The sequence below is a fragment of the Glycine max genome, chromosome 3, assembly GCF_000004515.6.
Source record: "Glycine max cultivar Williams 82 chromosome 3, Glycine_max_v4.0, whole genome shotgun sequence".
NCBI lineage: Eukaryota > Viridiplantae > Streptophyta > Magnoliopsida > Fabales > Fabaceae > Glycine > Glycine max.
Window position 1 is genome coordinate 318,788 of NC_016090.4, and position 22,939 is coordinate 341,726.

The window sequence follows — 22,939 nt, forward strand, 5'->3', positions numbered from 1 at the left end:
TAACTAACTTACGTTGTTTAATATTATTATCTCTAAAGTATTCTTTATTTAATTGAGGTGTTGGTTTCAATGATTATTTTTTATCTTTGATATCAAATTTCAATTAAAGATAAGTTGATAAAAAAAATTATTTTTATTAAAATTGATGTTATTAAATATGATTAATTAACTTTCTTAATTAATTAATGTGTGATTTTTTTTCCTTATACCAGAACTAGAGAGAGTATAAAGCTAAACTTCTCTCATCAAATTATCAAATCAACCAGAACTATTATCAACTACCACATTCATATAATCTGAAACTGCCAATATCCCAATATTTCCATTCACAGGTAATTAGAGTATGCTGTAACTGTATGTTTCATCCCTTGATGACAAGTATATGGCTCCTCCCACCACTTTCCAGGAAAAGGGCATGAAATTGATTATAGTTCCAGACATCCATTGCTTGTGAAGATGCAAGTTTCGTTGTGATGATATAAAATAGATTATCCAAAAACTTGGGTAAAAAGACACAAAGTATAAATGTATTTTATTTAGACTTTGTGAAGAGACTAAATATAGAGCTTTTGAGATACAAGTGTTTTAGAGAGTTTTTTCTAGTGGAAATATAAATTTTTTTTCAATACGTAAGCTCTCAAAAGTTATTAAAAAGACTTTTAGTCTTATATCCACGAAATAAGTTAAATCTACGAAATAGATTGTCTAAGTTAAAAGAATAGTTACCAGCTTCTCACTTTGTCATATTGATATTTTAACAATTTTATTTTATGGGTTAGGATTCTAAATATTTCTACTCCATTCTACCACAAATCATTCTACTACTTTATATGATAAGTATTGACGGAAATAGTTACTATAAAAACGGTAGGAACAGGATTTGTAGGACGGAGAAAGAGGATATCACATTACTCATAGGTTAGATAGCATCACATTCATGAGTCTAAATATGCCAAACAACATTAACCTCGAAGAAAATACATAATTAAATTAAATGATTAATATCAAGGGAAGCTGGTCATTACTATCTCCAACAAAAAGAACCAAGCCAGTATCCCATGATTAGGTTGTCTACAAGGATCAAACAATGTGGTCATCAGCTAATTGATACCTTTGATATTGGCCAAGACCATAGCAACCTGAACATCGACAAGAATCTTGCACCCAACATTCATCCATGACCACACGTGTAATGCATGTCAAAGCATTTCTGTTGGGTGGAGTGCAGTGTTTATGACTCTCAGACCGGGAGAGAAGAATGCATCTATATCTACATTAATATGTACAAATGGATTGCGTGAAATTTAATTTACAAAGCATGATTTGTATTTTCTTCCAGAAAAATACACTACACATTACAGTGAGACACATTGACCTACAAATGGAACCTAGTTCTTACTGTCCACTCTCATTATCTTCATCCTTTTTTGTCTCCAAATCAAATTCAAACCCAGCATCATCATACAAGTTTGGATCCAACTGACCAACATTGCAGTCATTCTTTTGTGCAGCATTTCTTACTTGGGAAGCAGTGAAGCCATCCTTGGAACCATCATCAATTCTCTGTTTTTTAAGTGGAGACACAGTGCTTGCAAGGGCCTCACTAGATCCAGAAGCCTCTGACTGAGGATGATTTTGCTCATCATGGGACAAGGGAAGTGCTTCCGAGGTTGTCAAGTTACTACCTAATTTCTGCTGTTCCTCTATGATCTTTTGCAAGTATTTACCCTGTGCTTCAATTCTCATTTGTAATTGCTTTTGAACCTGGCATATCGTTGAAAAAGATGAAAGACTTTATCATTATCAGAAATGCTTACTCACAGGAGCACAATACTATTATTTTTTTCTTCAATAGAAGCACAATACTATGAAACTTAACAAGTAGCATTTATCTTATTATTGGTTTACTCAAGTCCTGAGGTTAAATAGAAGCTAATTATTCCTCTTCGTCAAAAGACTTATTAAATAAATATATGTGATGGGCTCACCCAGCCAACAAAAATTTTTGGTAAATGAAGAAAAATAAATGAGTTCGAAAGTAAATATTAAATCATTGATGTCAAAATTGACCCATCTCAAATTATTAGTGACATGAAATTTCTATTGTAAGTTAAATTTAGACCAATCACTCGTCATCCATATGAAAGCTTATTCAGTTGTTTGTCTTTAAGATAAATGTCATATGTTTCAATTTCATTCAATCAACAAAAAATAAAAATCATTCATACTGTAATAACAAACAAAATTGACTTAATTTGTCAATGGCTGAATTTGTTAAGGAAATGATACAAAAAAAAAAGAATGGCTGAGGTAGAGTATCCAAGTTTAATCATACAACAGGCGAAATCAAGACATACTGAGAAAATTAGATACTTGTAAAAACTTTCTGTGTGTTGTATGAACTCTAAACAGAAGAGGAATGGTCTGTACGCTATCATCAGGGAGATACAGGAAGTATTTATTGCATATTATTCTTAACCCATTATTTTTGCACTATTTCTAGCTTACAGATTAGTAAGCATTATCATCGTTTTTGTTTCTTTTTTGCTCTTTTAGTATATAACTCTTTCTAACCAAAATCATTAATGAACAAGAGGGAAAGGTAAGTGTTTGTGGGCTAAATAGTGTTCTCTTTCAGCAATTAGGAAAAGCAGTAAGATCAGGTGCCGAACCTCAAGCTGCTCATGCAGACGTTTCTGAACCTCCATCTGCATTCTTAGGGCATCATTGATTGGCATTCCCCTGCAGGCCGTAAAGGTTTAATTAAAATGTTAGAAGAAGCACAGTTAAGGAGTTATAAATTATCTTAGGAAAACAATTATGATACCCACGGGGAAGAATCTGCGCCAGAAATGCTGTCTCCAGAATTCCTCTTCTCAACTTTAGAGTCTGAAAGTCCAAATATATTTTTTAAAAAAAACCACAGATTTAATTGATAGTGTGAAGTCAAAATGACACAGTATTTCTAATTAATTTATCTTAGGGAAGGAAGGGAAAGAAAAAACAAGGCACCTTTACCATCAGCTGGTGATTCAGGCAAGTATTTTGCAAGGCGATATTTCTACACATGATGATGATATCAAAGAGGAATTAGAATCAATGTTAAATTATGTAAAAAATTGACATTTTATGCGCACATACCTAAATTATTAAACCAGAAAATAATACCTGTAAATGGCTTTTAACATGATAAATGGTCAGTCCAGGAACACCCATCACTCTAAGAACACCTTTTGGTGTTGCTCCTGCCATAAATAATTAATTAAAAAAATTTAAAAATTTCCAGGAATATAGCTAAATTTTGCAGATCATCAAGCTAAAGAAGTAAAAGCCAAAATAAAAAAGGGAAGAAAAAGAGTAGCATTTTTCATGAATGAATCTACATCAAATAAAAATAATCAGCCACTGAAAGTATTAAAAATTCAAGTGAATGGAAAGTGCAGTGTCTGCTTTGCCTGGCATGCACACAAAGTTGAAGACAGCAGTTTCAAATAACAATCTTTGCTGCCAAATAATTGATTCCACAGAAAAAAGAAATAATAGGAACTATTCCAATGTAACTTACCATTGCTAGTTTTTTTTTCACTCAAATGACCATCGATATGACTATTTTTTCTATACAAGAAAAAAATGGCACTTCCTGAAGAACTTTCAAAATCATTAAAAAGGTGAACTGTGTTTGAGGCAAAATAAAACTTCTGAGTCATTTATAATTTCAAAGGTAGTAGGATTATAACTCATTTACGGATACGTTCAATTCAATTCACACAGTCCAAACATGGTATTGTGACTATTGTCTATTGGTATGCAACTCAGTGCAATCCTTGGAATGCAAGTAACAAAATAAACAAGTATCTCAACAGTTACAGGAATAAATTGATCAGTCTTCGATAAAATCACACAAGCAGCGTTCATGTGCTAAACTAAGTAAAGCTTACATACAACATTGCATATACTTGAAAATGAGATAAACAATTCCCCTATTACTTTCTCTTTCCAACATGCTTTTGCAAGACAATAATAAATTTCCAAGAAAAGAAAATTCCCTAGAGGAAGAAGTTCTTTAAACTCAAAATTCTCAATATTGAAAAGAAATACCCACTATCTGGTCCACCAAGTTGTGTAATGGCATCGACAAAACGGTCATGAAGATCAGATGTCCACCTCAAACGCTGCTTCCCACTTCCCCCAGCAGGTGCAGCGGCAATTTTTACAGCAGATCCTCCCAAAACCCCAGCATTTGCAAGCTGCTCCACACCACCTTGAGATTTATGCGGCACCATGCTAGCCGGCGAAAACTTCTTTGCCTGATACGTAGTTATACTAACTACAATTTACAAGAAAATAGAATCAACTGCTGAATTTTGTAAGAACAACAAAATAAAATCATCAAATTTGATACACCCTGTTGGTAAAAATCAATTCCTGCTGAATTTTGCAAGAACAACAAAGCAAAATCATCAAATTTGATCCACCCTATTTGGTAATTCCACAACAATACTAGAGCTAGAACCTTGATGTTGCGGCCAAAATCACGCTCTAGGACGGTTTCTTTAGAACCTTGACTAGAACCTACCCATCATTCATGTACTTCAAATCAATAAAGCCCCAGGTCAAACCCCCATAACTACACAATTTAAAGGAAAAGAAATTTAAAAAAAAATAAAAAATCCCTAGGTCAATTTATGGACACCAAAATTAAACTATGCAAGGTCTAACTACAAAACTAGAAAAATCTAATAACAAAGGAAATTGAAATTGAAATTTACCTGAGAGAGAGAGAGAGAGAGAGAGGGAGAGAGAGTTAAAATTGGACAAGAGAATCCGAACGCAGAGACTGTGTGACGGTTTGAACAGAGATCCAAGAAGAGGTCGGAGAACTCATTCTCCAACCCGAAATCGACGCATTCGGAATTGGCGAAAACGACGACGGATTGAATTGGCAGAGGAAGCCGGAGCTTGGTAGTTGGCAGAGGGCGAAGTGCGAAATTAATGTTGTGAATATATTTTCCGGGAATCTGAGGGAGAAATGAAAATGGAAACTAAAATTTTCTCGGGAAAAGTTAGAGATTGGGGATTGGTGGTTGTGTTTGTGTGTGAGTGTATCTGAACGCGATTTTTATTTTGTTTTTGTCTCTCAGGAAATGATTGGATTTGAAAGAGAGAGAGATCCGTTCTGTTATGAATCCCAGCGTTGAATTGAACAGACGGCGGCATTTTAAAGGGTCGTTGTCGTTAAGCAAGGTGGTGGGGCCCACGAGCGTGTCACGTGTCACGTGTCACGTGTCACTGCACTCTTTGGGTGTATTTGTTTTGTCGTCGTTTCTCTTTGACATCAACGCCGTTTAACTCTCACGAAGACCAAAGATTCCTTGCATTGGTGGAGTAAAGCTGTGGTGTGGCCGACTAATAATATTAATATAATCTGTTTTATTGTGTGTAATTACTTCTAATTGTGTTTGTTTTATTCTTTTATGGTCACCATTTTGTTTAATTTAATTTGTTTCACTCGTGTGTTCATACCAATGTTGGTACTTTGGAAAAATATATAACATGTTATTAGTTACAGTACTTGGCTTGAACTTAAAGTTTGGTAGTTGTATATTTTAAAAGTATTATAACTTTTGTATTTTAATTTATTTCAAATCATTTATCATCTTATATGTTAGGAAAATGAATTTTTAATTTTATTGTAATTTAAATATTTATTAAATAAAAAAAATAAGAATGATGTTATTTTGCTATTTTGACAATTTTATTGTTGAATCCTTTTCGAGAGAAATTGTATCATTTAGTTGTTTATTTTAATTTTTGTGAAGAAATTATTTATTTTCAATAAAAATATCAAATACTTATATTTACACATTTTCTTTTACATGATATAGACAAGTAATTAGTGGTTTTAGATCTTATACATGCTTTTGTTTTTCAGGTACATATATCTTTATCTATATTTAATAATAGAAGATACATGTATTTGAAGAAAAATAGAACATGTAAAAGATCTAAAACCACTAATTGCTTGTATAAAGATAAGAGCAAACAATATTTATAACATAACATATCATAAATTTAATTATAAATCTACCGTAAGTAACGACAAAAACATAATTGTTTGTCCTGAAAAAATAGCATTGGTTCTCTTTAAAATAAAAAAAGAAAAAAGAATAACACATTGGAGTCTTTGTAATTAAAATAATTTTAAACATACATCCTAATCAATAAATAACTCAACATAAATTTATTAAAACCAATTCTATAGAACATTAAATACTTCGGGCTAGTTTTACAGGATATCAAGCTATTAACGATGGTAGCCAAATCTAGAGCTATGTTTACAAGACATTTAAAGACTAACATTAACAAACTGAATCATGCAAAAGCCAACAACTTACCAGCATACAAGGCAATCCTCTCAGTCACAAACAAATTCCTATGCCGCAGACTACCAGCAATTACAGTATAAGAAAAACCATCCAAGTTCATTCGTAGAACAGACAAAAGTAAACGAATGTGCTAGCAAAGGAAGCTAAGCATCCATGGAATTTCATGGGCACAGAAGTGCACAGCTAATATAAATCTCTCTTCCGGAAAGCGGCATCACGTCTCTCCCATGTTGGCTTTCTCTCATTTGCAATGTCCTTCTCGATCAGTCCTTTTATTGGCTTCATGATAAGGAAGTACTGCAGAGAGGAACAATAAAGATAAACAAGAGAAGAGAAAGAAATCATTGCTCCTCTGTCAGTATATTAGTATAATGAGAAAACAAAATAAGCCTCAAAGTTCAAGAGCGTACTTGGATAGCAAACACAAGAGGAGTCCATAATTTTCCTCTCTGATTCGGATTTGGCCCTTCAATCAAATTCTTGTCAACGTGAATAGACTCACTTTGGTTCAATGCAATATCTGTGATTGTTTGGACTAGATTAGGAATCCAAGCAGTCCCATTTGGAAGAACCTGACAGCAAGAAATACCATTCTCAGACTATGCAAGATAAATGAATTCAAAAGACAAAAATAAATTGTATGAAGTCAATCTCCAACCTTTTCATCACTGTCATTTTTGTTGCATCTCCCACTGTTCTCGACCAAAACAACAGGAATGGAAGCAGCCTAAGATTTTACCCCAAAAAAGTAAGATATAAGCATGAAAATTATCAGTTATACACACACGTGCATAAAAAGAGGTATGTGTGAAAAGAACCAGATAGCAATTCTTGACACAAATTATTTAAAGAAAAAGAAACAAACAAAAAGTAAAGTTGGATATAACTTTTTTTCTAAGAAAGAAACAAACAAATATACAAGTTTATAACCAGCAAGGAAAGTAATTTACATAAAAAAATGATGCTCTCCCAATCTACAGAATATCTATCAAATAAATCCCCAGAATGAAACAATGTGTTTAGACTAGAGTTTAAAATGAAAGAAATGTCAAAATGAAAATTCTGTCCGATAACAAAATAAGGATAAGCTATGAATCCCAATTATTTATCCAGGGGGCATCCTTCATTTTTTTTCTTTTAAAATTTATTAGTCGATCCACTTCGGTCACACATATTGTTTCTGTTCTGTGTCTTGCAATATCACTTGTCTTACATCCTCTAGTCTCACATATTGCATCTATTCACATCTTCACTGACTTTTGATGCGTCATCTTCACTGACCATTGAAACAAATTACATACAGCTGTAATTTTTTTTTTCTTTAAACTATTTAGCACTAATTTAATTATATTTTCTACAACTGTGTTGCATGTTGGCATATCTATGTTGTATTGTATTTCAAATTTTTAAGAATTTCTTGCATCACCATGTCCATGCCATCTGAGCTTCATAGAGGATAATACATCTCCTTGAAATTCCTTATATTTCACTTCAACCAGATAGACCATACAGCATGTCCCAATCAATAAAGCTTTGCAGTCCTCACCTCCAACCAAAACCTTTAAATTTTGACTCACCTAAAAATTAACATCCAAGAAAAAGCCAACGGGGCAGCCACATGGTGCAGACTATATAACAAGTTAAAAAATTTATACCACACATATATAAATGCTCAAAAAATAAAAAATTACCTAAAATTAAAATACAGTTATAATTTATAATTAATAGTAAAAAATCATAGTCTTGAGCTAAACACACAAGTTGGTAACAACATAGGTCAAGAAATAAAAAAATTAAAAAAAAAAAAAGAGAACACTGACGAGGTCAAAACTCATTAGAACTTAGAAGACAAGGGGGGGAAAAAAGGAAAAGCACAGAACAGTGAAATGAAAGACTTGTGATGGTCTATCGGACAGAGAACAGAGAAAGCTTGTAGGAAAGAAAGGGACAGAGAGCTCCCTTGGAGAGAACAGAACAGAAGGGCAGAAAAAAGGTAAATGTTCACCAAAAATTTGGAAACTACAAAAACTGACATTGGAGCTGTGAGTTTGCTGGAAACGGAGGTGCTCTTCACCAGTGCTGCTGTTTAGTCAAGTAATCATTCTCAACTTCTCACAACAGAAATAGAGTGGGTCACTTCCTTTCTTTTAAATAAAGTCTGAAATATCAAAAGAAAAAAAAGGACCACTTTCCTACAAATAATAAGTGTAGTGAATGGATTTTCCTAGGTCAACAGTAGCGGTAGCTGAGACTCCTGCGACACAACTCTCCACTGGAGTCCAGATTAGCAGCCTCTGGCTGCTCCACACTGCTACATCACTATAGCACACTATTAAGTTTTAACCACTATGTTTACTTCCCGTGGCCTTTGGAAAACATGGTTAACTGAATGGCCAATCTTTTACTTCCCATTCATGGTTATCAATAATTCAATAGCAGCGCTTTCACAATGTAGTGTTGCATTGCAGCTGATCCCTGTTACAGAAACTGCATCACCAGAGGGTTAGTGTGCCGTGTGTCATACCCACAATCATGCTCAAAATCATGGCAATTCACAGTTGTTGCAGCCACAGCTAAATAGGAGGTAAAAAAAGTCTTTGCCCCTTGCCCAATCTTTTGGGATTATTTTCATGATTTCATCCCTTTTTTTCATAAGAACAGCATTCAAAACCTTCTTTGAAGCTTTATTCACACAACATACACTGCTCTCTCACTTGTTTCAATAAGAACCACCCACACCAAGTGTTTGCCAAAACATACCTACTTCTCGGTTTTGCACAAACTGTTATGTTGATAGTTTGCACATCCTCTACTGTCAGTTCTCACAAAAAGTCTTCTGAGAAGTGAGAAAAAGGTACAACCCTTTCTCTGACTCTGTTCGGTCACTCACCCTTTTTTTCTTTTCTAAATCCTCATTCTGTTGTACTTGCTCACCACTCTACCCTATCTTCATTGGTCAAAGATCTGAGTCTTCTGACTTTTTTAACTTCATTGGTTACCCTTGACACAGTTCTCATATCATCCACTTGGAGGCTTAAATTTATTTGACTTGAGACTTATTGTTACTAACTTGTGTGAATACTGTATAGCTTAAGAATTTGACTTTTGATTATTTATTGTGAATATATCTTTCACTTTGGGTAACTTTTTATATTTGAGCGTTTATATAGGGGTAATATAAATTATATAGCTTGTATCTACAATCTTCAAAATTGCATTCATCTGGCTAACTGCCATCCCCACTATAGCAGTTTTGAGGTTGGTCCCTCTGCCCCACTATTTGGGATTGACAACTACATGTCCATTCAGGGAACAGAGCACTGAAATCTAAACACTTTAGCTTCTGATGCTTATACAACTTTGGCAAACTTAGATGCATTTGAAGGATAAGATTCCATTTACAGAGATAAATACCTGAAAGGCTTCCTTCTTTATCCTGGCACCTGACCTAAGAACCTTCAAGAGAGACTCAGATCTTTGTGAAAAGAATTCATCATAAGGCAATCCATCTGGTGGAGAGAACTGGGCATGTGTGAGTGCTAGAATAGTCTTGCTCCATATTCCTTTTCCAAAACTATCTGTTATAGCTTTGGCGACTACCTTATCCAAGTTGTCCACTCTATACACATCCAAGCGATCCACATAAAGCAGTACATCTATGGTCTTGTTCAGAAGGAAACTACTCAAACAAACACAGATTCCCACAAAACAAGGGGAAAAAAAGGGGTAAGTAGAAAGGACAGACACAGTAAATCACTTTTTTAAGACCAAATACATGCTTTACAGGTGAAGTGTTACATGTTAAACATAAGCAATTAAGCATGTACCGTTTTATTATATCAAGTGCCATATCATTGATGTATCCCCCTTCAATGAGACCAGGAGTGTCAATGATGTTCAATGTAAAACCAGCCCTTGATCGCGACACAATCACGGGTCTTGGCCCTTCCGACTTTGCAACAAAAGAACAAACATTATAATCGGACAACAACACAATAACCACCCATAGAACATCACAGGAAAGTATCATCTCATACCTGGAAAGGATTAATCGAAACCACTCTATCCCCAATGATGGAGTTCACAGTTGAAGATTTTCCAACACCACCTTTTCCCATCACAAGTATAGTTAAGGAGTTCACATTCTACACCATAACAAACATGAAATTCGCACAGCAGAAAAAAAAAAAAGAAAAAAAACATGCATCAACAGTAAAGCATAAACATAAATAAGCACAATTAGGTATAATTTGAGAGAGTAATAAATAAAAATAAAACCTCTTGTTTAAGTTTTCCCAAGAGTTCAAGCAACTTAGTCTGGGTAGCAGGTGCGAATGTATTGATTCCAGACCACTCACGGGTAATTTGGGACGCCATTGAAAAGATGTTCTACAAACACAACATTGGAAAATAGAAAGAAAGAAAAAATCAGAACAAGAAAATAATTGTGTTCTATTGCATATTCCACAACACACCAAGAAAACCTAACCGATTAAAAAACAGTAGATATTATTAACAAAAGATTCGGCAGCACAATTAGGAAATGTAACATGAATTCACAACAATAATCTACAAAATAGATGCATGGAAAGGTAAAATGTTCGAGAATCATAACTGCGAGATACTAAACCTTACTCGAAAAGTGTGAAAATTGAAAACTTTGGAGAAGAAGAAAGGAACGAAGAGAGTGATGAAATAAAAGGAGAAGAGAGAAAAGGGGATTGAAGTACTGCACTTCACCGCCCTTACCCTCCTTATCCGAGTATTCGATAGCAGCAGCCTCCGTATCTTCGACTATTGGCTTGTGACTTGTCCATTAAATACTTCACTTTTTCTGCCTACTCATCAATCATCATATTATGTTTTTTTCTTTTTTTCTTTTTTCTTTCCCTACTTTTGGAATCAAAGGAGAAACTACGTCTTTTTTTTCACTCCACAATTCTTAAAATTCAGTTTTAGTTTTTCTATAAAAAAAATATATTCATTTTTCCTTCTTCTAATTATAAAGTATTCATTATCTATTTTCTTAAAATAAAAATAGATCACTTTTAGTCCTTCAAGAGATATTAAAATTATTTTGATAAGTTTCTTTTATGATAAACAAGGTTCGGGTACTAACATGGAGGGTTAGAAATACAAGATAAGGAAAGCAATTTGAATTATTATAGTAAAATTCACTTTGAAGAGGTAAAGAAAGACCTCAAAAGGGAAAAATAAGAATAAAGCTATTGGTTCATATGGTATCCCTATAGAAGTTTGGAAGTGTATGGGAAAACAAGGTTTCAAAGCTAAATACTTCCCTTATGAGAATTTCTTGGACTAGAATATTGGTGATAGTCTAAGTCTAAGTCATATCAGGCATAGCATTTGAAGATCTCGGGTGGGATGAACAATTTCTGAATTGGTCTTGCTTCTCATGAGGCTGTATCCAATATGACGGAACCCCATCTTCATATCAACCTTGCTTCCACAATAGGTGGTTGAGCAAATTTTCCAAGTTCTTATGGTATTAAAGGTTGAGGGAGATAAAAGAATCTGGAAATTATTCCAAGGATGGTTGCTATAGCGTTAAAAGCGGGTATAAACTTTTTTATGGAGCACTTTGGAGGGATTGCTCAACTTTATGCAGCTGGAGATTGGACATTGCTTTGGAATCTTGAGATACCTCGTAAGGCAAAAGTTTTCCATTTTTCTTTGGAAGGCATGTCGAAGCTTCTTACGTACAAGAATTCAATTACAATCTTGAGATATTCCTTGCCCTGCCATTTGTTTATTATATGAACAAAATTTGGAAAACTCTTTTCATTATTTTGTCACATGTCCTAGAAGTGAGTTGGTATAGGAACAGGTTTGGCTTATGGTCTTTGATTAAACCTGTTATAGATATGGTCGAGTCCATTTTGGAACTGGTTTTAAGGTATTTAATAATATAAGTCCTAATAACGTAAAAAGTTTGTGTGAAATTTCACTTCACACTTGTATTTCAATAATCTCTCCTTGTTTGAGTTGGTTACCAGGACAAACCATCGACTTTAATACCAAATGTTGTATAACCAAAAAGATTTAAATCAATGAATTATGAACAATCACATAAATGAACTTGACATCACACTTTCACTCACAACGTTAAAGTTCAAATTTATGAGTTTTTTTCCCCACTTATATGGTACTCAACTTTTCAATTCTAAGCAATGTGAGTAAAACATGTGCTCGGGTTCCAGGTTCAGGCTTCAACCATTACATCTAATTCTTTATGGAGTAAACCAACTTTGGGAGTTGTCAATTGTAATATTGATGTTTCATTCTTTCATGACAGTAGGAAAATGGGATTTGGTTGTTGTTTGAGGGACGATAGAGACTCTTTTATTCAGCCTCATACTGGTTGGCTAGATTCGATGATGGAGGTCCAAGAGGGAGAGGCATTTGCACTGCTAGCAGCTTTGAGATGATGGAAGAGTTGCCACATCAGGAAGTTATTTTTGAGACAGACTGTAAAGGGTTGGTAGACCAGCTTGCTAGTGGAAGGAACAACATCTCAGAATGTGGTATCTTGCTGAATCACATTAGGCAATTGCTTAATTTACATCCTAGGTTTAGTTACAAGTTTGTTTCTAGAAGAGCAAACTCAATGGCTCACAATTTAGCCCACTATTCTAGGGAGAATCCTAATTATAAGTTTTCTTTCCATCATGTCCTAACATGTATTCAAACTATTATATCAATGGAAATGAGTTGATATAAACCTGTCTATTTATGTCATTTTAAGTTTATCAGCTACTTCATCCAATAATCATAAAGGTTTTAATTAATTATTTGATTACTTATAAGATAAAAAGAATAAAGAAATTTAAAAAGAAAAAGAAAAAGAAAAGGTAATCTTGGATGAGTTTCTAGTTATGTACCATCCCACACGCGAAGAGCAAGAAAGACTTAGTAATTTTAGAGATTTTCCCATAAAGACAACCATTCCAAGTTTCACACAAGCATTCTTTTATCTAACAAGCATGCCAAAAGCAACAATAATTTCATCACATGCATGTGATCCCTTACCAACCTTAAATGTCTTTAATTCTCTCTCAAACAACAAAAACCTCGCCACATTCACTTTGCAAACCCATTCACAAGACCAACGTCTCTAATGAAAGTGCAAAAGGGAATCACAACAACTAGCATGTTAACAACTAGACTCAAATAAATAATTAGTTAGAATGTTAATCCCCTTGTTGCTTTATTAGGAAGTTTTAAAGGTATATAATTCTTGTCCAATGTTTGAGTAAGATAATATTTCTCTTTGATCATCTAGATAAACCAATCGAGCGCAACAAGTACTTGTAAACCAATTGAAAAAAGTTTAATCAAAATAGAAGTTAAATTACAAAATTATATAGAACTTAAAGAAACCTAAATTAAACTTAGCAAATGAAATTACTAATTTTACCCTTTTCAAGACAACAACTTTATATAATTTTTAATAATATAAATTTTAATTTTAGTAATAATAACTATTTGTATCTCTTAATCAAATAGTTTAGAATTTAAATTATGATTTATTCTTATATATAAAATAAATTATGTTACAAAAATACTGATATTATTTGACCTCCCCTTCTCCACAAAAAGAACATTCTCAAATTACATTTTCAATAAAAATATTCTTAAAATTTAAAAAAAAAATCCGTGAAACAAAGATCCTCTTGATATTTCACAAATTTAAATTTTCAAATATGGATATTTGATATTTTATTGTTATTATTATTTTCACCTAATTTAATATTTGATTATTAAGAAACATTGTTTCGAATTAGGGTGCAAAAGAGCAACGGTATAGAATTTGATCCACATGAAAAAGCAGAGAAGATAATAAAAGAAGAAATCTGCAGGATGAGAGAGGAACACAATGCTGGTGACGTGGTTCCTACAGAGGCCCCACTCCATACCCTTCGTCCTCGCCTTCTTCCTCTTCCTCGCGTGGATCTCACTCGCCCTCCAGCGCGCGTCCTACTCCTACGCGCCGCCTCACTCCTCCCACACAGACATCAGGGCCAACCTCGTCAGGTTCGACGCTTCCGAGGTCGCAAAGGACAAGCGCGGTTGGATCTTCGACCCCATCGCTCTCGCCCTCGCTTCCGGCATCTCAGGTACCATTGTTGTTGGATGCAATTGGAATACGGCGTCGTTTTTGTGTTGAGAATGGAACTTTTGAAAGTGCAGGTGGAGCAGTGACGTGTGCGTCGCTTCACGTGGGAGAAATTAGAGCTGGGAACAAAAGAGCCAATCACAGACACCACCATTGTAATGAGACTTTCCTCATTTGGGGCGCTGCTACCAAGTATAGGGTAATCAATTCTTTTTCTTTTTCAAAATTGCTTTAGAGATTATGATTATTGTTTATTAATTTTAGTCATTTTGTGTTCTACATATCAATTTCTACTTGTTTTTTTTCATAATTTATCATAAAAAATTAATTTTGTTTAACAATTCAAATAAAATAAAAACTTCAAGGAGTTTCGTTGCTTAGTATATTCAAACGTAAATCTTATTTATATAATTTAATAATAATTGATTGTAAATATAAGTTTTATTATTATTATTATTATTATTATTATTATTATTATAATATGTTCCCAATTACACACATAATATAAGTCCATAAAATATTCAGACCCTTGATTAATAATGAATAATTTATTCAGACCCAATGACAAATTCACAAGTTCACGTGTTTAGGATTTATGAAGTACGGACACTCCAATCTTTTGTCGTTTTTTGTGTTCGACATGTGTTATGTCAGTATTTGACACTGACACAACACTAATATTACGTTTTATATTTTGGACATTACAGGTATCCACGTGTCCGTGTCGTGTCCGGTATTCATGTCGGTGCTTCATAGTTTAGAACACTTACATTTCGCATGAATTTGTCATTCATGACTTGCAACCTATTTGTTTTGCAGTTGGAGAACAACGATGAAGATAATGGTTATGCTGAAGTGATGCTTGGCAGAGATGAGATTGTTGTAGCTGCAAGTCCAGTTCACAAAGCGCATGCTTTAGTGAACATTGATTCTATTCGGAGTATCTTCTTTATAGGATGTCAAGACAATGTTATAAGCTATAATGCCTCTAGTACTGACTTTAATGTTTGGAAAGATCTTTGAACATTTTTCATATTTTTTTTGTTTCTAAATCTGAAATGTATCTGAGCCTCATGTTGCTGCACAGCATGATGAAGTTTTGATCTATCAGTTGTCTATATATCTATGGAGCTTAGTTACAAATTCGTTTGTGAATGTGAGGATTTTATTTTATAGGAATAGAAAGACAGAACCAAGGGAAATATAGTTAATTAGTTATGTATGACCTTAAGCCTAGTGGGGAAATATAGTTAATTAGTTATGTATGACCTTAGCCTAGTGGGGAAATTTTCATATACCCAAATACATTTTTATTCGTTGCAGGTAAGAGTTTTGAGGGCATGTTAATCAAGCTAATAAAGTCTCACGTTATCCATTAATACAAAAAAAGTAAAAATTTAAAAATGTTAGATAATAAAAAAAATATTTTTAGATAATAAGTTGAAAAAGAATTATATTATAAGTATGAAAAAGCATATTTAAATCATTATTTAATTTTAATTTATAATTTTTTTAAGTACTACTACGATTATGCAAATTTAAATTTTACTACTTATTCTTCAAATATATATATATATATATATATATATATATATATATATATATATATATATATATATATATATATATATATATATATATATATATATATATATATATATATATATATATATATATATATATATATATATATATATATATATATATATATATATATATATATATATATATATATATATATATATATATATATATATATATATATATATATATATATATATAATTACATTCATGTAAGTTAAAAAAAGTTACATCAAATCTTAATCGTTTATTCTAATTTAATCTAAGGATCCTAATTAACAATTAAAGTGACTCATCTGACTACACCACCTAAATCCCTAAATAAGTTTATGCATAAATTGTAAAATTAAAACCCTCTTAAAATAAATAATATATTTTGATATGGTAACAAATATCTCTCTCAAAGAGATATTTGTTATTCACTATGAGATATTAATATATATTGTTTACTTTGAAAGGGTTTTAGTTTTACAATTCACCCATAGACTTGTTTAGGGATTTAAGTGATATAGTCACCTAAGTCATTTTAGATGTTAATTAAGATCATTAAATTAAATTAGAATAAACGGTTAAAATTTGATGAATTTTTTTTAAAATTATATCAATATAATTTGATCCCATATATATATATATATACCCTTAGCAACTCATAAATCATAACAAACTCTTCCCAAAACACTTAGTCACTAAGTACTTACTCGAGATAGTAAACATAATCTCCTTTTATTTTCCTTCATGCCTTCGTTTCTAAACTATTATCTTTTGGGCCTAGCAGCATTTTCAGGGCTGTTGCTTATTGTACTTCAAAAATTGTTTCTTGCACCTTTTCAAAATGTTTTTTTTTTTTACCTTGGATATTGGTCATTTCACAAGCCAAAAGGTTTAAAGTGTAACCATTTTGGAATGTAACTTTACTCTTTACTTTAGTTCACAACTTTCATCTCTTTTCTTTCTACTCTACCAAACATAGACTACAAGGGTGCAAAAACCATATTTGATGCAAAAAATAACAACACAATTTCAGAAGCACTAGAACACATGAGTATTCTTATGGAAATATTGTTGGATAATATAAACTTGATTTAACTCATTAATCAAGTGTTAGGTCCATTAAGTTTGTGTTACTACTTTAAAGAAACTTCTAGAAAAGTGTAAAAATAAGTAAAAGTAATATTCAATTAAAGAAGTGTGTAGAACTAAATAGTTGGGAGAAGAGTGTAGAATCTCCCTTGAAGTGTGTGGAAACTTTCTTGATGTATCTAAAACTCTCCCTTGAAGCCTATAAAAGGGAGAGGTTATCATTTGTAAGTGGATCCAAAAAAGGCAACGAAGCCAAAACAAAAGCATTTCTCAAGTAATAAAAACTAGCCTTCTTTCAAATATTCTCTCCTCCTCCATTTCTCTCAAATACTTCCTATAATCTTCTTCTTTCCAACAAAGTGGTATCAGAACTTAGGTTCTTATAAGAAATGCCTTTAGAGTTATGACAAGCAATGGAGCGACATCTTTCCAAGTTCCATTCTAAAGGGGAGCACCTATGACAATTGGAGCATCAAAATGAAAGCCCTTCTTGGAGCACACAATGTTTGGGAAATGGTTGAAAAAGGCTATAAGGAGCCACAAGATGAGACTTCACTATCCCAAGCACAAAATAAGATTTTAAAGGATTCAAGAAAGCTTTCTTCATCATCTATCAAGCATTTGATGATGATGCGTTCGAGAAGATTTCTGTTGCAACATCCGCTAAAGAGGTATGGGATAAGCTTCAAACCTCTCACAAAGGAAAAGACAAAGTAAAGAAGCTGCATCTCCAAACAGGTGAGTTTGAATCCTTACATATGAAAGAGTCGGAGTCCATTTTCGATTATTTTTCAAGAATTCTCACTATTTCAAATCAACTAAAAATAAATGGTGAGAAGTCAAAAGATGTAAGAATTTTGGAGAAGATACTACGCTTGTTAGATCCCAAATTTGAGCACATTGTTGTGACAATCGAGGAAACCAAAGATTTAGAAATCATGATAGTAGAACAACTTCAAGGATCTCTACAAGCTTATGAGGAGAAGCATAAGAAGAAGCAAGAGATCATTGAGCAACTCTTCATGATGAAACTGAAGGAGAAGGAAGAAAGTCAAGGAAATGAGAGAAGTCAATGAGACCGAGGTAGAGGTCATTGTCACAGCCGAGGGCAAGTTGGACGTGGCAACAATGGACGTGGCAACAATGGACGGGGTTCAAATTTCATCAACAACAGTTACGAGAAAGGAAAAAGTTCAACAAGAGAACGTGGAAGAGGCTATGCAAGCACAAGATATGATAAATCTTAAACCCGATGGTATAATTGTTAAAAGATTGGTCACTATGCTTCAGAATGTAGATTCGCCAAGAATAAAGTTGAGGAGGAGACTAACCATGTGGAGCAAAAAAGACGAGAAGTTTGAAACAGTGCTCCTAACAAGTGGAGACAATGAAGGTAGCCAAGAAAACACATGGTTCCTTGACATGGTGCAAGCAACCATGTGTGCGGAAAAAGAAGCATGCTCGTGGATCTTGATAACTCGATAAGTGACAATGTCTCATTTGGTGATAATTCTAAGACTCCTATAAAAGACAAAGATAACATCTTAATTCGTTCGAAAGATAGAAGACATGAATTCATATCAAGTGTCTACTACGTTCCAAATATGAAGAACAATATTTTGAGTTTGGGGCAATTACTCAAAAAAGACACTAATAATAATATATTTTCTTTACATAATTATCTTATCGCAAATTGTTATATATAAGAATTATTTTAAAAATTATATTAATAATATGATTTTATCGGTTAACAATATAAAATGTCTTATACTAACAATCATAGGAATTAAACTCTTGTTTAAGAAAGTATAATGATTGATATATAGTGGAGTCTTTTAAATATATGTTTATTATGTTTTAAATTTTATCTATGTGGGTGAAAAATAATTTAATAAAAAAGTAGAAATTCAATTCCCTTGATGATTTCTATATTTTAAAAGTAATTATTTTTTCTTTTGCTTTTTTTATATAAAAAAACACAATTTTCTTTAAAGGATTACATCCATTGATGGAATTTGGTAAGTTAGATTTTTAAATGAGTTTTAAAACATATTAAAAATGAGTAGTTCTCATATATAAAAAAAAAAAGGTGAGAGACTCGTTATCCTAAGTCTTTATTTTGATAATATGTTTGTTGAATGTAGAATTGAGATAATAATAAAAAGTTATCCTTTTGATTTTAAATGAAATCAGCGTTCCAATGGCACCAAAAGTCATCAGAATAAATCAATGAAGTATATTGAAGAGTAGTATTACATGGGCGTTATAAGCCTGCACAATCAAAGTAGAATCGCATTCAATCCACAATCCCCTAGAGTCACCAAAGAGAAGAGAACATGGACACCTTACCATGTAGAAATCTCCAGAAAAGTGATGAACACACCATTGTTACTCCAAGACACCAGTTACTGGCGAGCCCTCAAAAAGTCATAATAAGCTCACTTAATTTAACAGACATAAGCAGCACCACACGATTCATATCAAATATATTGCTGCGTCTCAGTTATAGTGGATGTGGATGATTGTTTCACTTTTTATTTATTTATTTAGTTAAGTAAAATTACATTTGTCTTGCAGGAACGGGGTAAGGTAATTTTTTTCATAAATCACCAAAATGCTAGATATTTAAAAAATTATGGAAATGGATAAATCGTTTTTTCTAAAAGTCTATTTCTAATATGAAAATATCATGCTATGTGTTCAAAAAATGATTTTACTTTTGTAATTTTGTTTAAATGTGATAGTTAAAAATGATCATAAATTACTTTTTTAGTTGCCATAAAATGGACATTTATATGTTTTTCTGAAGAAATTTGTAACGGTTAAAAGTCACCACAATTTCTTTTATAAAATAATAAAAAAAACTAGAAAATATTGATTTTGGTAATTTATAAAAAAATGCACAAATTTTGTACAAAAGCCAACGGAGTACATGTAGTATTATTCTGGTATTTATGTTAAAATAGGCCAAAGAAAGCCGAAAAGAAAGATGATTAAGTGGTTTAAAGATTTATTTTTAAATATTTATTTATTTTATTTCCCTTAAAATAATAGGACGATCATATTTGTTGAGTTGTCATTCATTAGGATTGCTATTTATTTTTTTTGGACACACAGGATTGCTATTTAACATGGAGTTACAATATTGATGAGGTATCAATGAAAGAAATGAATTATCTTATTTTCTTTTCTCTATTCTCTAGTGTGTGTGTTTTTCAAAGAAATCTATTAATTCTCTAGTTTTTTTTGGGTTATTTCCAGTAGTTTAGGATTAGGAATGGAATTTCCTTAAAATCCTAACAATTTTCCTTTTATAAAAAACAAAGTGCTATATTTTTCCAAGACTAGTCAAAGTGCCTTAAAGTTGCGGCGGCTAATAGTTATTTTCTCTCATGTTGTTGGTTGAGTTTCCTAAACAGTTAGGTCAATATTTACTACACGTAATTAAGTAGTAGTAGCTAACTGGGTACATTTTACTATATAAGGCATTATAAAGAAACTTCTATAACGTCAAGAAATTAAGCTTAATTATGAAAAACATTTACAGAAAGAGACAAATCTGATCGGTTACGTGGATCACCAAAAAATAATAATAATCTGGTCGGTTACGTGGACTGTAAATTAGACTTTAAAAAGTTACATAAAAAACTAAAAGATAAAAAAGCAATTTGACTTCGATCAAATTAATTAAACAATTATTTTCTATGTGACGAGAAAAAGGATATATATATATGATAGAGTAGACATTGAGATGTAAAATTTGAAAGAAAGCTTGTTTGGTAACTATTTCTAAAAATATTTTTTAGTTTTTGAAAATATAAAAATAAAAAAACTTATTTAATGTTGTGTTTTTTTATCAATTATTTAAAAAATAAAAAGAGAGAAAATTGTTCTTAAAAATAAAAAAGCCACAACATCTTTATAATACTTTTTTAATTCTCTGTGTTAATTGTTTTCTAATTTTTAAATCTGTTTTTAAAATATTTTACCTTAACTTATTTCCTTTTCTTGTCTTTAAAAATAGATTTTAAAAGTTATTTTACAAGATAGTTTTAAAAAAATAGAACAGAATCAATCAACCTGTATGTTTCTCTCTTGTCTTTTTTCTGAAAACAAATGTTACTGAAATTTAGCCTTAAATTGGGTATAAGAATAAGAAAACCCTAACTTCTTTTGCAACAGGAAATCCAGGTTTTTATGAAGCAGAAAAATTCCATTTTCTGGTCAACCCACCAGCTTGGCATCGATGAGACAATGACTATAATCTTTCTATTTTCTTTATCTTCTCCTTTTTATATATAAATCGATGACTTTAGATTTAAGCTATGAATGGTAATCATGGAATAAGCCAAAAGCAACGGGGATTATTTTATATGTCTATCTTCCTCCTATGTAAGCTCTCTGTCCAAAAAAAATAAAATCTTCCTGTGCATTCTCTAGTAAAAGGCATAATAAAACATATTTTATTGAATAATGTTCGGGACATATTAATATTAATACTTGACAAAATACTAAGGCGACTTTGTTTCATGGCAGATTTTTTAGTTCCGGACATACAAGAGAAAAAATAATTTCACATTTTTAAGTAATTAATTAATTAATCTCCATATATTTTTTTATTTGGGTAAACAATAATCCTACATTCAGTCAAAATTCCCCTCTTAATGAATATTTTGTGAGACAAAATTCTCTTTGTGAATAAAAATAAACATATACTCCCTTCCTACTCATTATCACACTTCCTTCCTAATGATCTCTTCACCTTGTTCTTTAATTTTTGTCATTCTCATAATTTTCATTTATGTGGCAATTTTTATTTATTGTTAATCTTATGAATTTTACCTTCAATAATTTTTCATTTTCCCTCGATTGTTCCTTGTTCTAATGTGATGTGGATAGATATATCTATATTTTGGGTCATACTTTAATAAATAATAAAAAAAGTAGTGAGAATGATTTTGTCATGGAAACATGAGATATATAACATTTTGAGTATAATTTGATTGTCATTTGTTGATCTTATAATGAATTTTTTTGTATTATGAAAAAAAAACATATTTAACATAATAAGAATATTTTAGTAATTATAATATATATTACAAGAAAAAAATAATTTAACCAAACTTATGTCTTAATTATTCTTGGGAATATAAAAAATATTTGCTACTATTCTATAATTAACCAAACACACTTTTTATTAAATATCCAAGAATAATATCCTCATGTTTTATTTCCACACATGTTTTTTTTATGCTTAAAAAAAATACAACATATGGATTTTTTTATGGGGCTACATACTAAATATGGATATGATATGTTTTCAAAAAATATCATTCTTTGATATCTTCTCTCTTCTTTCTTTTTTGACAAAACTTTGGTATCTTATTTTTTCAGGAATGAAGGATTAGTTTCCGAAATAAATACAACTTTAATGAAGTTGGGTACTCCGCCTTAGCCTTGTAGGTCAGAGATGACCTAATAAATAAATAATGCACGGATAGATTGATATGAGGTACCAAATACTAGAATTAGAGTATTCCTTAGCCTTATAAATTAACTAGGTCAGATGACCTAATAAATCATGCAAGGATTGATATATATGACCCTAAAATCATAAATTCTATCATGTGTAGAGCTTTTGAAAACCATATATATATATATATATCTGTGTGTGTTTAAAATCATCAGGTTGATTTAAATGAAATTAAATTCATTTTGAATTTGATTTTTATGCTAAAAAAAAGATTTTTATTAA

The 22,939-nt window shown here is 31.8% G+C and overlaps 3 protein-coding genes across 10 annotated transcripts; 1 reads left to right on the top strand and 2 right to left on the bottom strand.

Moving 5' to 3' along the window:
- Positions 1-962: 962 nt before the first annotated feature.
- Positions 963-5,193, bottom strand: PHR7 (MYB-CC domain-containing transcription factor PHR7). Of its 5 annotated transcripts, none has more exons than XM_014773394.3 (7): positions 4,770-5,193; positions 4,099-4,327; positions 3,169-3,245; positions 3,019-3,061; positions 2,832-2,889; positions 2,673-2,742; positions 963-1,764 (listed from the first exon to the last, which is right to left on the bottom strand). In XM_014773394.3, the coding sequence occupies exons 2-7, from the start codon at positions 4,145-4,147 to the stop codon at positions 1,396-1,398; spliced, it is 666 nt and encodes a 221-aa protein (XP_014628880.1). In that variant the 5' UTR covers positions 4,148-4,327; positions 4,770-5,193; the 3' UTR covers positions 963-1,395. The 5 variants fall into 5 exon arrangements, with proteins under 5 accessions (XP_014628880.1, XP_014628879.1, XP_006576288.1 ...); XM_014773393.3 differs by having other exon boundaries at positions 3,013-3,061; XM_006576225.4 differs by having other exon boundaries at positions 3,013-3,061; positions 4,103-4,327; positions 4,770-5,192.
- A 1,047-nt stretch (positions 5,194-6,240) lies between these two features.
- LOC100787890 (translocase of chloroplast 34-like) lies at positions 6,241-11,274 on the bottom strand. Of its 3 annotated transcripts, none has more exons than XM_006576162.4 (8): positions 11,136-11,274; positions 10,665-10,775; positions 10,424-10,531; positions 10,214-10,338; positions 9,801-10,065; positions 7,045-7,113; positions 6,797-6,958; positions 6,241-6,683 (listed from the first exon to the last, which is right to left on the bottom strand). In XM_006576162.4, the coding sequence occupies exons 2-8, from the start codon at positions 10,761-10,763 to the stop codon at positions 6,570-6,572; spliced, it is 942 nt and encodes a 313-aa protein (XP_006576225.1). In that variant the 5' UTR covers positions 10,764-10,775; positions 11,136-11,274; the 3' UTR covers positions 6,241-6,569.
- A 2,897-nt stretch (positions 11,275-14,171) lies between these two features.
- On the top strand, positions 14,172-15,639 carry LOC100807512 (uncharacterized). 2 transcript variants are annotated; one of them, XM_041014294.1, is made up of 3 exons: positions 14,172-14,524; positions 14,607-14,722; positions 15,343-15,639. In XM_041014294.1, exons 1-3 carry the CDS (start codon positions 14,284-14,286, stop codon positions 15,544-15,546), a joined length of 561 nt encoding a protein of 186 aa, XP_040870228.1. In that variant the 5' UTR covers positions 14,172-14,283; the 3' UTR covers positions 15,547-15,639. The 2 variants fall into 2 exon arrangements, with proteins under 2 accessions (XP_040870228.1, XP_003520355.1); XM_003520307.5 differs by having other exon boundaries at positions 14,176-14,524; positions 14,598-14,722.
- Positions 15,640-22,939: the final 7,300 nt, after the last annotated feature.

Bases quoted from the DNA above. Each gene is read 5' to 3' on its own strand.
- PHR7 (XM_006576225.4), bottom strand. From the start codon at position 4,283: ATGGTGCCGCATAAATCTCAAGGTGGTGTGGAGCAGCTTGCAAATGCT. The intron at 2,743-2,831 runs GTGGGTATCATA...TACGGCCTGCAG, and splicing joins TCTGGCGCAGATTCTTCCCC to GGGAATGCCAATCAATGATG. The intron at 1,765-2,672 runs GTTCGGCACCTG...ACGATATGCCAG, and splicing joins GTCTGCATGAGCAGCTTGAG to GTTCAAAAGCAATTACAAAT.
- LOC100787890 (XM_006576162.4), bottom strand. From the start codon at position 10,763: ATGGCGTCCCAAATTACCCGTGAGTGGTCTGGAATCAATACATTCGCA. The intron at 10,339-10,423 runs GTATGAGATGAT...TTTGTTGCAAAG, and splicing joins TTTCGATTAATCCTTTCCAG to TCGGAAGGGCCAAGACCCGT. The intron at 7,114-9,800 runs GTATTTATCTCT...GTAAAATCTTAG, and splicing joins TAAAGAAGGAAGCCTTTCAG to GCTGCTTCCATTCCTGTTGT.
- LOC100807512 (XM_003520307.5), top strand. From the start codon at position 14,284: ATGCTGGTGACGTGGTTCCTACAGAGGCCCCACTCCATACCCTTCGTC. The intron at 14,525-14,597 runs GTACCATTGTTG...TTGAAAGTGCAG, and splicing joins CCTCGCTTCCGGCATCTCAG to GTGGAGCAGTGACGTGTGCG. The intron at 14,723-15,342 runs GTAATCAATTCT...TTTGTTTTGCAG, and splicing joins GCGCTGCTACCAAGTATAGG to TTGGAGAACAACGATGAAGA.